This window comes from Bos indicus, chromosome 2 (genome assembly GCF_029378745.1).
Source record: "Bos indicus isolate NIAB-ARS_2022 breed Sahiwal x Tharparkar chromosome 2, NIAB-ARS_B.indTharparkar_mat_pri_1.0, whole genome shotgun sequence".
In the NCBI taxonomy this organism is placed as follows: Eukaryota; Metazoa; Chordata; class Mammalia; order Artiodactyla; family Bovidae; genus Bos; species Bos indicus.
Genome location: NC_091761.1, coordinates 1,684,914 through 1,699,559, shown reverse-complemented (window position 1 = coordinate 1,699,559; position 14,646 = coordinate 1,684,914). Strand labels below are relative to the sequence as shown.

Here is a 14,646-nt window from a genome sequence, read left to right as displayed (position 1 = left end):
CAGTGTTCAAATCTTGTGACAATTTTTGATATTTTACGTTTCCAAAATTAAATCCTAAATGACGACTTTTCCACCTAAAACTGTCTTTGTGATTTCCCAGAGGGCTCCTGGAAAATCATAATGCATTTGTTCTCTCACCTTATAAAAAAGTCAAGTGCTAGATATATTTAGGCATATTTGATACTAATGAGTCAAATGGGAAGAGCTGTCAAGCCAGAAGAGTTGCATGGCTTTCCCTTTGTTGTTTTTCAGTCGCTAAGTCATATCCAACTCTTAGCAACTCTATGGATTGCAGCACACCAGGCTTCCCTATCCTTCACTATCTCCTGGAGTTTGCTCAGATTCATGTCCATTGAGTCAGTGATGCTATCTAACCATCTCATTCTATGCCGATCCCTTCTCATTTTGCTTTCAATCTTTCCCAGCATCAGGATCTTTTCCAATCATTGAAGCTTCAGCATCAGTCCTTCCAATGACTATTCAGGTTGTTTTCCTTTAGGACTGACTGATTTGATTTCCTTGATGTCCAAGGGACTCTCAAGAGTCTTCCCAGCATCACAATTCAAAAGCATCAATTCTTCAGTGTTCAGTCTTCTTTATGGTAATTCTCACATCCACACATAACTACTGGAAAAACCATAGCTTTGCCTATATGGACTTTTGTCGGTAAAGTGATGTCTGTGCTTTTTAATATGCTATCCAGATTTGTCATCCATTTCCTTTCAAGGAGCAAGTGTCTTAAGTTGTGGCTTCAGTCACTGTCCACAGTGATTTGGGAGCACGAGAAAATAGTCTGTCACTGCTTTCACTTTTTCTCCTTCTGTTTGCCATGAAGTGATGAGACCAGATGCCGTGATCTCAGTTTTTGAATGTTGAGTGTTAAGCCAGTTTTTTTCACTTTCCTCTTTCACCCTCATCAAGAGGCTCTTTAGTTCTTTGCTTTATTGATGTTTATTAATATACAGATGCTAATATACAGAGCTGATTCAGACTTATTGAATCTATATGTAGATATTTTTGTCATATTCTAACTGTATACTTGCCATATTCATAACATAATTTGGTTAGGATTTTTACATCCTGAAGATTTGTCCTCTGCAAAGATCATCCTCTGTACAGATTCCCTGCAAATGTTCAACCATTTTAATAAACTAGATGTGATGTTAATGGCCTTCTTTAAGAATAGAGTTAGTCATTATGTTTATAGTTATGATGTCTCAGGTTTTTTTAACTGAATTCATTATCTTGCTTTGTACACTGCAGAAACAACTAAATTTCCTTGTCCATTACATTATTATTATGAATTCTCAACAGATCTTTCATTTTAATGTTCTATCTCCTAGATGTACAAGAACCCTCTTTTGTTTTTCTCACATTATCTTTAACTCATAAATTGCCACTTAGTAGACTATACTTTAGGAGAAGGCAATGGCACCCCACTCCAGTACCCTTGCCTGGAAAATCCCATGGATGGAGGAGCCTGGTAGGCTGCAGTCCATGGGGTCGCTAAGAGTCGGACACAACTGAGTGACTTCACTTTCTCTTTTCACTTTCCTGCATTGGAGAAGGAAATGGCAACCCACTCCAGTGTTCTTGCCTGGAGAATCCCAGGGACGGGGGAGTCTGGTGGGCTGCCGTCTATGGGGTCACACAGAGTCAGACACGACTGAAGTGATTTAGCATAGCATAGCATAGACTATACTTTGTAAAGTTAAGTGAAACACTTGTAAATGATATCTTTTTCTCCCTGTCTGGCCCCTCCAGAATTTAAAAATTCTTACTGAGTATTCTTATTTTCAAAGCAATGTAATTATTTGTGTAGGTTCAATAAGAATCTATCCTCCTTGTCAATGGAAGGAGTACCTGGAACACTGGCTATGCAATCAAACCCTTGCCTAGAATGACATATTTGGGAATGATTTGATCTAGTCAAATGTAACCAGTCACTGTGAGTAGTTAAGGCTGACTTCATGGAGTCAATGTTTACAAAGCTCTCTTGGAAAAGTGGCCTGATGTCAGGTTAATAGGGTTCCAAGAACAGAATTAGGTGATTTACATACCTGATTTTAACAGTTACTAGAAAGCTACAACAATCAAGACTCACGTGGTATGGGCAAAAGAACAAACCCTTAGTTCAGTGGAAAAGAACAGGGAGTTCAGACACAAACAGATTTTGCTGAAAACACAGGTTTTCAGCAAAGGTACAAAGGCAATTCAGTGGAGAAAGAAGTTTTTGAATTAAATGGTGCTACAACATTTGCACATGCACATGCAAAAAAAAGAACTTTCACCTTCATCTCAAACCTTAAAAAGTTAACTCAAAATGGATCAAAGATCTAAGTACAAAATATAAGACTATAAAACGTTCCTGAAGAAAACACAGGAAAAACTCTTTGTGTCCTCAGGTTCAGTCAAGATTTCTTGACTATAACACTAAATGTATGATACATAAAAGAAAAACTATAAATTAAATCCAATTAAAATTACAAATTTTTTCTTTGCAAAAGAAACTATCAGAGAATTAAAATACAAGCCACAACTGGAAACAATATTTGCAAATCTAATATCTGACAAAGTACTTGTACTCAGGACATAGTATACAGAACTCTCAAAACCCAATAATAAGAAAATCTGGCAAAAGATTCAGGTACTTTCACCAAAGAAGATATAAATATAGAAAATAAGCATATGAAAAATGTTCAACATCAATAGTCTTTAGGAAATGACAAATTAAAACCAAATGAAACATTACATACCTAACAGAATGAGTTAAAAAACGCAATACTAAGCATGGTCAAGATTCTGAGCAATGGTAACTGTCATACTTCAATGGTAGCTACTTTGAAAAGAAGTTTGGGGTTTCTTATAAATGACAAAATGATCTCCGTTCAAAAATGAAAAATGATCTCTGTTTGTTTCCATTTAATATCACAGTAATCCAAGTCTATGCCCGGACCAGTAATGCTGAAGAAGCTGAATGATTCTATGATGACCTACAAGATCTTCTAGAACTAACACCAAAAAAAAGATGTCCTTTTCATAATAGGGGACTGGAATGCAAAAGTAGGAAGTCAAGGGATACCTGGAGTAACAGGCAAGTTTGACCTTGTAGTACAAAATGAAGCAGGGCAAAAGCTAACAAGAGTTTTGCCAAGAGAACACACTAATCATAACAAACACCCTCTTCCAACAACACAAGAGATGACTCTACACATGGACATCACCAGATGGTCAATATCAAAATCAAACTGACTATATTCTTTGCAGCCGAAGATGGAGAAGCTCTATATAGTTAGCCAAAACAAGACCGGGAGCTGACTGTGGCTCAGATCATCAACTCCTTATTGCAAAATCCAGACTTAAATTGAAGAAAGTAGGGAAAAACACTAGACCATTCAGGTATGACCTAAATCAAATCCCTTACGATTATACAGTGGAAGTGACAAACAGATTCAAGGGATTAGACCTGACAGAGTGCCTGAAGAACTATGGACGGAGATTCATGACATTGTACAGGAGGTAGTGATGAAAACCATCCCCAAGAAAAGAAATGCAAAAAGGCAAAATGGCTGTCTGAGGAGACCTTACAAACAGCTGAGAAAAAAAGAGAAGCCAAAGGCAAAAGAGAAAAAGAAAGATATATCCATCTGAATGCAAGGAGAGATAAGAAAGCCTTCTTAAGTGAACAATGCAAACACAGAGGAAAACAATAGAATGGGAAAGACTAGAGATTCTTCAAGAAAAATAGAGATAGCAAAGGAACATTTCATGCAAAGATGGGCACGATAAAGAACAGAAATGATATGGACCTAATAGAAATGGAGATATTTAGAAGTGATGGCAAGAATACACAGAAGAACTATACAAAAAAGATCTTAATGACTCAGATAACCACAATGGTGTGATGACTCACCTAGAGCCAGACATCCTGGAATTTGAAGTCAAGTGGGCCTTAGGAAGCATCACTATGAACAAAGCTAGTAGAGGTAATGGAATTTCAGCTGAGCTATTTCAAATCCTGGAAGATGATTCTGTGAAAGTGCTGCACTCAATATGCCCGCAAATTTGGAAAACTTAGCAATGGCCACAGGACTGGAAAAGGTCAGTTTTCATTCCAATCCCAAAGAAAGGCAATGTCCAAAAATGTTCAAACTACCGCACAATTGCACTCATCTCACATGCTAGCAAAGTAATGCTCAAAATTCTCCAAGAGACTTCAACAGTACATGAACCGAGAACTTCCAGATGTTCAAGCTGGATTCAGAAAAGGCAGAGGAATCAGAGACCAAATTGCCATCATCATCAAATTGTTGGATCATAGGAAAAGCAAGAGAGTTTCAGAAAAGCATCTACTTCTTCTTTATTGACCATGCCAAAGCCTTTGACTCTGTGGATCACAAGCTGGAAAATTCTTAAAGACATGGGAATATCAGACCACCTTAACTGCCTCCTGTGAAATCTGTATGCAGGTCAAGAAGCAACAGTTAGAACTGGACATGGAACAACAGACTGGTTCCAAATCAGGAAAGGAGTACATCAAGGCTTTATATTGTCATCCTGCTTATTTATCTTATATGCAGAGTTCATCATGTGAAATGCTGGGCTGGATGAAGCACAAGCTGGAATCAAGATTGCTGGTAGAAATATCAATAACCTCAGATATGCAGATGACACCACCGTTATGGCAGAAAGTGAAGAAGAACTAAAGAGTCTCTTGATGACAGTTGAAAGAGGAGAGTAAAAAAGTTGGGTTAAAACTCGACATTCAAAAACTAAGATCATGGCATCCAGTCCCATCATTTCATGGCAAACAATGGAAACAGTGACAGACTTTATTTTGGGGGGCTCCAAAATCACTGTGGATGGTGACTGCAGCCATGAAATTAAAATATGCCCGCTTCTTGGAAGAAAAGCTCTGACCAATCTAGACAGCATATTAAAAAGCAGAGACATTACCTGGCTGACAAAAGTCCGTCTGGTCAAAGCTATGGTTTTTCCAGTAGTTATGTATGGATGTGAGAGTTGGACTGTAAAGAAAGCTGAGTGCTGAAGAATTGATGCTTTTGAACTGTGGTGTTGGAGAAGACTCTTGAGAGTCCCTTGGACTGCAAGGACATCCAACCAGTCCATTCTAAAGGAGATCAGCCCTGGGATTTCTTTGGGAGGACTGATGCTAAAGCTGAAGCTCCAATACTTTAGCCACCTGATGCAAAGAACTAACTCCTTAGAAAAGACCCTGATTCTCAGAAAGACTGAAGGCGGGGGAGAAGGGGATGACAGAGGATGAGATGGTTGAATGGCATCACTGACTCAATGGACACGAGTTGAGCAAGCTCTGGGAGTTGGTGATGGACAGGGAAGCCTGGCATGCTGCAGTCCATGCAGTTGCAAAGAGTTGGACACAACTGAGCAACTGAACTGAACTGAGTTTCTTATAAAGTTAAATATTCATTTACCAAATGATCTAACAATTCACTCAAATGTATGTACCCAAGAGAAACATAACTTACATCCATAGAGAGACTCATACACTAATGTTCACAGAAGTTTTATTTGTTATAGACAAAAACTGGAAATAACCCAAATGTCAATCAATTAGTGAACTAAAAAGCAAATTGTGGTACATCCTTTCAGTGGAATATTATTTGGCAATTAAAAGGAGAAAATCAATTATTGATGCAGGCAAAAACATATGCATTATGTCAGGGAGAATAGCCAAACTAAAAAGAAAATATGATATAACTCCATTTATATGACATTCTGGAATAGGCAAAGCCATCTGTATAGAGAGTAGCCTAGCCAGCAACTGGAGGTGGGTGAAGGGGTTGACTGCAAAGAGGCAGCTTTAGTTTTTTAGAGAGATGAAAGTTCTACATTTTGATTATGGTGGTGGTTATACAGGTGCTTAAATGTATCAAAACTCACAGCATTATACACCAAAGAGAGTAACTTTTACTGTGTATAACTTTAAGAAAAATACAGAAAGATGGAAAAAAGTATGCAAGCAACTTGGTCACATCAACCTTCTGCCTGAAACCTTTCCATGGCTCCAACTGTCAGTCCACATTTTCTAGCACACAGCCACAGTCTGGTCTTCTTGTCTCCAGCCTCATTTCTTGCTATGCTCCTCATTCAATACCATTTGCAGTTCCTGCATATTGAGGCACAGTACCTAGCACAGGTGCTCAGTTAGCATAGGTTCCATTCCTTCATACATCGTTCTGCATTTGTTTATGTTAGCCCTTTCCCCTCAAAGCTCTTTCTACTCCTCACCACACTTAACTTGCAGGCAGTAAGTCTCAGGCAATACCTCCTCCTGACATGTCTCTCTAAACCACTTCCTCCTTGTCTCTGCCCCCCATAATAAGTTGGGTCTGACACACTGCTTCTGCGCTTCCTTATCTGTAAAGACAAAGATGTTCAAGCCTTGCATATTCTGACAAAAGGACTGATTTTTCAGTTGGCTCCTGGAAGACTGACTCTTAAGTCCTTAAAATATTCCTGTCCACTAACAGAGTCTTTCATACCTGGGACCTTGGAACATGCCAGATAGTTTACACTAATTATATGATTTGTGCTAGGGCCCTTGAGCTACACTGTATTAGTGGCCTCTGGACAGACTGAGGATTAAATAAGTAAGGTTGGTCTTTTGTATGCTGCATGCCTAAGTAACTGACTGAGAATGAAAACCCTAGACTTCAAGGCTTGGGTGAACTTCCCTGGTCGTCAATACTTCCTACATGTTGTCACCATGTTGCTAGGAGAATGGAGCACTGTCCATGGGATTCTACGAAAGGGCATATTTGGAAGCCTGTGCCTCATTTCTCCTGAACTCTGTCCTATGTACCTTTTGCCTAGGTTTTAACTTGAATCCTCTCACTGTAAGATATTGGAACTATGAGTATGACCACTTTTAGAGAATTATCTACTGAGAGTGGTTCTGGCACATCAAACTATTGTGTTGACTTCAATCAGAGCACTTATCATAATGAGCTGACACTGCCTGTCTCTCTCTGTGCTGTGATTCCTTCAAGGGCAATGACCTTGGATGATTTGTCTCCCATCTCTGGTGCCTAGTGCTGTGCCCAGAAAATGATGTGTTAAATAAATGTCTGATTGCAAGAGAGGCACAGTCTCTTCATGAGTCTGATTCCCTCCTGAGCCAGGAAACCACCTCCAGGGCTTGAAGAGGAATGCAGATGTAGCATGGGTTCTCTCCCAAGAAATCATGCATAAGGACAGGTAGTAAGAACTGTCAACCCTAGAAGCCTGAATTAAGAATTAAGCCTGTGAGACAAGACATCCAGAATAGGAATTTTAAAAACCTCAGCCAAGTAACAGCAGTGTGATAGCGTAGCAGAGGGCTACAGAGGCTATTGTCACTTAAGGAGAGATGAGAACAGGGAGCAGAAAGAAGAGCCATGGAAATTTTACTCTGTTAACTACGTTTTATTTTCAGAATTTGCTTTCTCCAAATTAGGATAAGTAACATTACAGTGGAAAATGTCAAGATTGGATATTTAAAATTCAAGAAGTCTTTGGAAACAAGGAACGTCTATACTGTTCTCTGCTGGATTCCCTGCTAATGTTCTGCCCTGCAGGTTAGCTGCAATTCCAGTCTCAAGTATTAGCCTTTCTGGCTCTTGCTGACAGCTTTTAAAATGTTTAGCAATATTTTCTATCACAAAAATCACAACACCAATACTTAGGTTTTGCTAAGGCTCTTTTACTGGTAATTCTTAACCTTAAGCAATAAACACAGCTCAATTCAACACACCTGTACTTTGTCTTAGAGTCACCATTCAAAAAGAAATACAATACGCGATAAATGCAAACTCACTAGCAGGAAAGTGAAAGCCGCTCAGTTGTGTCTGACTCTTTGTGACCCCGTGGACTATATAGTCCATGGAATTCTCCAGGCCAGAAGACTGGAGTGGGTAGCCTTTCCCTTCTCCAGGGGATCTTCCCAACCCAGGGATGGAACCCAAGTCTCCCGTATTGCAGGTGGATTCTTTACCAGCTGAGCCATAAGAGAAGCCACTAGCAGGAACCCACCTTAAATCAACATCTCTGACTAGAGTCATGGAGTTGATTAGAAAAAAGGTCAGACCTTAGATTCCCATCTCCTCATTTTGAAAATGGGAGTACCTGGGACCCAGAAAAATAGCCCTGGCTGTTGAATAAAGACAACAGTGACCAGGCAAGTAGCCAAGACATTATTCCAATATGTGAACTGCCCCAGGATTCTGCTTTTCTCTGATGGGGCTGGCATAGGCTTCACTCCAAACCTAGCAGAGTCCCCTGATAAGACACACTAATCCAGGCCTGAAAGTGAAAGTCGCTCAGTTATGTCCAATTCTTTGCGACCCCATGGACTATACAGTCCGTGAGATTCTCTAGGCCAGAATGCTGGAGTGGGTAGCCTTTCCCTTCTCCAGGGGATCTTCCCAACCCAGGGACTGAATCCAGGTCTCCCGCATTGCAGGCGGATTCTTTACCAGCTGAGCCACAAGGGAAGCCCAACAGTACTGGAGTGGGTAGACTTTTCCTTCAACAGGGGATCTTCCTGACCCAGGAACTGAACCAGGGTCTCCTGCATTGCAGGTGGATTCTTTACCAACTGAGCTGTTCTAGTCAAACATGACCTAGCTGGGAAACTTTGAGTATGTTATTGCATCTCTCTGACCCTATTTTCATATCTGGATTGTAGGATAGCAATGGATTTTTATGTGGTTAATGAAATAACATGGAGCCTTATGCCTGGCATATGTAGAAGTTACTCAAGAAATGTACCTTCCCTTTCTTTTTTCCATCAAGTTCTCTATGGCAGCCTTTCCAATGAGATTTCCTCAACTGAACTACAGACACCCCCAAAATTATTTGAATGCTACCAAGGATGTTATATCCATTTCAAAAGAATATAATTCATTCATTGCATACAATCGGTGCCTCTGGACATCAGGACTTAATTTTCTTTAGGAATTCAGTTAAAAGATGGTTCCACGGACTCCCACAGCTATACGGAGTTCACGTACCCTTTCATACTTCTAGTACAGAACATGTACTAGAAGTATGTCAACTCTCATGTCAACTCTTCCAGTATCATGTTGCTTTAAACCCTCCCCTGCCACTGCAGGGGCAACTCTGAGCCCCTTGAGAAGCTTTCTGGGCCTTAGCTTTTACCTTGTCTCCCTTCACCCCACCTTTCTCCAACATCCACCCACCCTACATCTTCATGCACATACAGCTGTTATCTCTCAACTCATCTATGCTGCCTCAGTTCTCCCAGCCTAGTCCAGACAGTCCATGGATCTCAGGAGTGTCCAATAAACCTAGGCTTCTGCCATATTCATCTGCCTTCTGCCTGCCCTGGGGGCTACCAGGGCTACACTCCACACAAACCTCCGCCCTCCCCAGGGGTTCTTTGTGCCGGTCTGCCATTGCTGAGGAGGAGCAGTAATTCACTTGACTGTAGAAGTGGAAGGAAAGTTATCTGGGCAAAGAGAAGAAAGGGTTCATTTGCCAATTTGCTTAAAGTTCCCCTTTGGTATTCATCTAGTTTGGTTTTCTTAAACTGAGGGCTATTTAAGCACTCCGGAGAGGAGGGAAAGGAAAGTTTCAAGGGAACTGGGATGGGAGGGAGGAGCTGCAGAATTCTGAAATTGGAGGGTACACCAACAGCTGAGTCATTTAACTTTTCTGAGTTTCCCCTGTTTGTTCTGAGACAAGACAGATTAGAGTCATGGAGTGCTCAGTGCAGGTGAGTGGGCATCCTTCTTCAAGTCTACTGAGTTCAAACCCTTTATCTGCCATTCTTGGTCGTCTTACACTCAAGCCAACCTGAACTCCTCCTCAACCTGGCCTGTGCTCCATCCAGGAATGGTGGGGACACGAACGGCACAACGAAGGGGGAGGGGATACCACAAGACAACCCTGTGTATCTGGAGCCCTGCAGCTTTCACAGGCTGCACCCCAACCCCCATCCAGAAGCATAATGGGTGCACTACCTCTGTTTCCCCGGCAGCACCTGTCTTCCTTTATAGCTCTCACTGCAAGGGCTCAAAACTAACTTGAATGTTTCTAAGAAGTAAAATATAAAGATTATAGTTTAACAGCTAATCAAGGGTCACCACTCTGGGTTTCCTTGCTTAATTAATATTTAGGGTCAATGTCTTCCTATCAATTTGCACCCAGAACTCGGTCCCTAGGATATGAAAGGGAGCCCTAAGAGGAGCCCACTAGTCCCAGGGGACACCACAGCAATCCCATCTCCGGCAAACGCAGTTGCAGCGGGTCCAGGAGGAGAGCCCTTCCTCTGGCAGAGTGACTCAGTCCTGGAGCCAGGACCACACACACTGAATCCAGTCCATCCTTAGCCAGAGAGCCTTCTTCTCTCTCCTATTTTACAGAACCCAGGAGCTGCAGTTCGGAAAGCCAGACCTGTGCCATCGGTCAAGAACGTTTAGAGAAGGGAAACAGCCCATCAAGGGATCACATTCTATTCTCACCGTAAACACTCAATTTCCGAGTTGAGGACGCGACTGGCTAAGAAGGGGAAGAGGGCCGACTAGGCTCAGCTGTAACAGAAGTGGTTAAAAGAAGGGACGAGGGTGGTGGGCGGTGGTGGTGGTAAATCAGAAGAAAACCCGATAAAACAAAGATTCGGAAGAGCGAAGCAATAGGAACCAAGGAAGAGGAAGATGGAAACGAGCAACAGAAAAAGTGCAGGAGGAAAGGGCGGGCGGAGACATCATCTCGAGGGGGATGGACAGAAGGCGCTCTAGACGGACTGACGAGGGGAACCGAAGGGGTGCGGCGGCGCGAGGGGCGGCGGCGGCGGCACCCTTACCGGCGGTGGCCGAGCGCAGGCTCTCCAGGCTCCAGGAGCGGGACAGGGCGCCGCGCATGCCCCCGCTGCCGCCGCGGCCCCCGCACACCACGCCGCTGCTGTCCGAGTCGGAGCCCGGGGACAGCCCGGCGCTACTGCCGCCGCCGCTGCTGCTGCTGGTGCCGAGGTCCCCACTCGTCTGCCCGCTCGACTCGCTCGGGCATTGCTGCGCTCTCGTGCAGGCGGGTCCGAGCTCCAGCCACAGGTTCGCGGGCGGCTGGGCCGCGGCGGCGCTGGGGCTGCCGGGCGACGGGGCCAGCGAGCCGGGGCCCGGGCCGGGCGAGGGGCGTGCAGACGGCCGCGCGGCGTCCTCGGCCCCATCCCCGCCGCCGCACGGCCGCCGCTCCGGGCCAGCTGACATCATGGGGCTCCGCTAAGGAGGCTCCCGGCCGCCGCCAACCGCGGGGGCTCTGCGGCCGCGGCGGCGGGGACCCTCAGCGGGCGCGGGGCGCGCGCGGCTCGGGCGAGGCCGGGTGTCCACTGGGCAGGATGCGCGCATGTGCTTGTCGCCCGTTCCCGGCCGCCCGGCGGGCGCTGAGCCGCGGCGCCGACCCCGGTGCGGGTCGCGGGCTCGGTCAGCACGCGCTCACGCAGGCGCGCACGCAGACTTGGGGCGGCGGCGGCGGGCGCGGCGCGCTGGGCCCCGGGCAGTTCTCGGTCCTCGCAGGGACGTGCCCTGCCGCCGGCATTCGCGCGCGTGGGTTAGGACTGGGGCATCCTTGGAAGGAGGCGTCCCAGACACCCCGCATCCATGGCAGTGAGGAGAGCTGGCGGGCGCTGGCTTTCCCCCTACAGGATCCAACGCGTCCTTGCCCGTCTTGGGCAGGAGTGTAGGCAGGAGGCCACGCTCAGCCCCGCAAGCCGGGTCGGGGAGCGCGCTTGGTGGCGTCGCGTCCCTCCTCTCCGGGTCTGCCACGCAGCGGTGCGCGGGGAACTTTCGGCACTGACGCCCCTCGGGCCAGCAGGCCAGCAGGAGTATGGCGGTGGTGCTCTGCCATCAAAAGTAGAGGCATGGTCCACGCCAAATAATTTTAGAAAGTGTCTGGCAAAGTCCAGTGACAGGTACAATCGAAAATAGGAGTCACAAAGCACATGACATAGAACCAAGAGCCAAGGATTCTAGGGTTTTTCAAATTTTGTTGTTGCGGAGGCAGGGATTAGAGAACGGAGCGTTTCCTCCAACTCTCCCACATACCCGTAAGCATTCTGTAGGTTCTTGGAGTGTGCCTAGTGGGAGGGTGAGGTACCTCTACTGCTCCAAACACGCGCGACGATCAGTGAGAAGTGTGAGAGGACGTCCCAGTATCTACTGACAAGGGCTAAGCAGGGCTGCCGACAGCCCCATTCCCAGGCTCAGCACTCCTGCAAGCTCTAGGGAGCTGGTTGTAAAGCAGAATAAGTATTAACGATGGTCAGGATGAAATGAGAGGTCCTTGCCATGCCCTAGCATACTAGCTGGTGTAGGGTGAATGCTGGAAAAGTGGTCATTCTCTCCGCTTCCCTCCACTTGGGGTCGGTTTCCTGTAGCCCATCTCCTTCCCTAAGCAATGTGTGTGCCCAGCTCTGTATCATAAGGGATCCTGCCTCTTCATAGATGTCATCGCCTCTTCTTACAGGCCCTGGGTTATCTCTTCATATGATACCCACCCTAACAACTCAGGGGGCTGGGACAATGGCATGGCAGCGTTTATGTACAAAGCAGAACTCTGCGCAAACAGAAGGCAATACTAGTGTTTTGGAAGTTCGATCGATGGGCATTGCAGGGCGACTCAGCTAAATCTGCACCTTGAAGGCCCCCTCCCCCGTTAACTTCTCTGGGAATCCTTCTTGATCATTCCATACCTTGTATGCACACTTCCCACCCATCCCTCCATTCTTTGCTGTCCTTGGGAAGGGCAGCCCTCCTCTGACTCCCCCTTGCTCTTTAGTGCAGGCTTTCTGCAAGGAGGGTCACCATCTGTGTTCTTGTCTGGTTGTCCTGTTGAGGCCTGTGAACCTAGCTAGCCCTTGTAGGTAGGAAGAACTGCTGTGGGAGGGATGAGTCACAGATCAGGAGACACCCTCCCAGTCTGTCTGTGGGTTCTCCCTCCAAAATAAGTGTCCAAGTCCAGCAAGACCCCACTTTCTGTCATCACTTTCTTTCCCTTGCTCTTTGCACTACAGCTACGGCCTGAGGGCCTTTGCATTTACTGTTCAGAAAAGAGCACTTACTGTCTTCATTGAGTTCTGGTATGCAAAAGGGATCCACATTTCTTAAGACCACAGTGGTGATGGCAGCTGAAATTAAGGCTTACTACCTGAGGTTCAGGGCATATCAGGGGACAAAAGTTGTGCAGTGAGATGTAGCTGCCCTGCCCCCACCATGGGAAATATTCCACTATGTATATACCACATACATACTACTGAATCAAGACAAAGAATGAAATAATGCCACTTGCAGCAACATGGATGAATCTAGAGAATATCATACTAAATGAAGTAGGTCAGAAAGAGGAAGACAAATATTTATATGTGGACTCTAAAATACAACACAAATGAACTTATTTACAAAACAGAAACAGACATAGAAAACAAACTTACGGTTACCAAAGGGGAAAGGGATAAATTAGGAGTTTGGGATTAATGTATACAAACTGCTGCTGCTGCTGCTGCTAAGTCGCTTCAGTCGTGTCCGACTCTGTGCGACCCCATAGACGGAAGCCCACCAGGCTCCCCCGTCCCTGGGATTCCCCAGGCAAGAACACTGGAGTGGGTTGCCATTTCCTTCTCCAATGCATGAAAGTGAAAAGTCACAGCGGAGTTGCTCAGTCGTGTCTGACTCTTAGCGACCCCACGGACTGCAGCCTACCAGGCTCCTCCATCCATGGGATTTTCCAGGCAAGAGTACTGGGGTGGGGTGCCATTGCCTTCTCCAAATGGATACAAACTACTATATATAAAATAGATAAACAACAAGCTTTTACCTTATGGCACAGAATAGTCAATATCCTGTAATAAAATAATGGAAAACTTAAAAAAATTTAAAAATATATAACTTTATTTTCATGGAATAATAAATATAGTTGCAAAAGAAGGAGTGAGAAAGTCACAAGGAATATTAGTTCCATCCCATAGAAATTCTGTGAGAGTCAACTAAAAACTGGTAGAACAAGTGCATCTTTAAAAGCCATACAAAAATAATCAAGTATAGGATAGATATAACAGATTTTTTTATATCAATTATGTAATTTAACTCGGGTCTTTTGTCTTTTACTTCATTTTTTTCAACTTAAGCAATTATACTACATGATTTCCATATGACTGTTATTCTAACACTTTATATACTTCCTTTTTAGCCATGGATTCTAGCTGTTAATATCTCTCACATCTGTTTAAAAAATCATAAAATATAATCCTAACAGCCTGTAAAAAAAAGTAAAGAGTTCCTATATCAAGCAGAATGGGATAACCTATTTTAATTGGTTTGCAGAAACCTCAAAAAGCTTCAGAATTAAAAAGTAGCTTCATTAAATATCTATTGCAAAATGCTAATGAAAAATTAAAGACACAAGAGGTACAAGATCGAATCTGGGCTCTTGGCAGTGAGAGCATGGAGTCCTAGCCACTGGACCACCAGGGGTTCCCAAGACTGATGTGATTTCTACTGCTCCCCTCTATCCTCTTTTATTTGAGTGCTCATCCTGGTAATCCTTGTCTGTAGTGCCCAGTTGAGAAAGGAAAGTAAAATTTCATGTGCCCTCCTGTCCAAGTCCAGACAT

The 14,646-nt window shown here is 44.6% G+C and overlaps 1 protein-coding gene across 1 annotated transcript in view; it reads right to left on the bottom strand.

Annotated features, from left to right (window-relative positions):
- Nucleotides 1–11,132, bottom strand: part of ARHGEF4 (Rho guanine nucleotide exchange factor 4) — a 111,824-nt gene extending 100,692 nt beyond the window's left edge. The window contains exon 1 of the mRNA XM_070801507.1: nt 10,850–11,132. Within this exon, the coding sequence (XP_070657608.1) occupies nt 10,850–10,907 (58 nt within the window). The 5' untranslated portion in view covers nt 10,908–11,132. The remainder of the gene's footprint in view (nt 1–10,849) is intronic.
- Nucleotides 11,133–14,646: the final 3,514 nt, after the last annotated feature.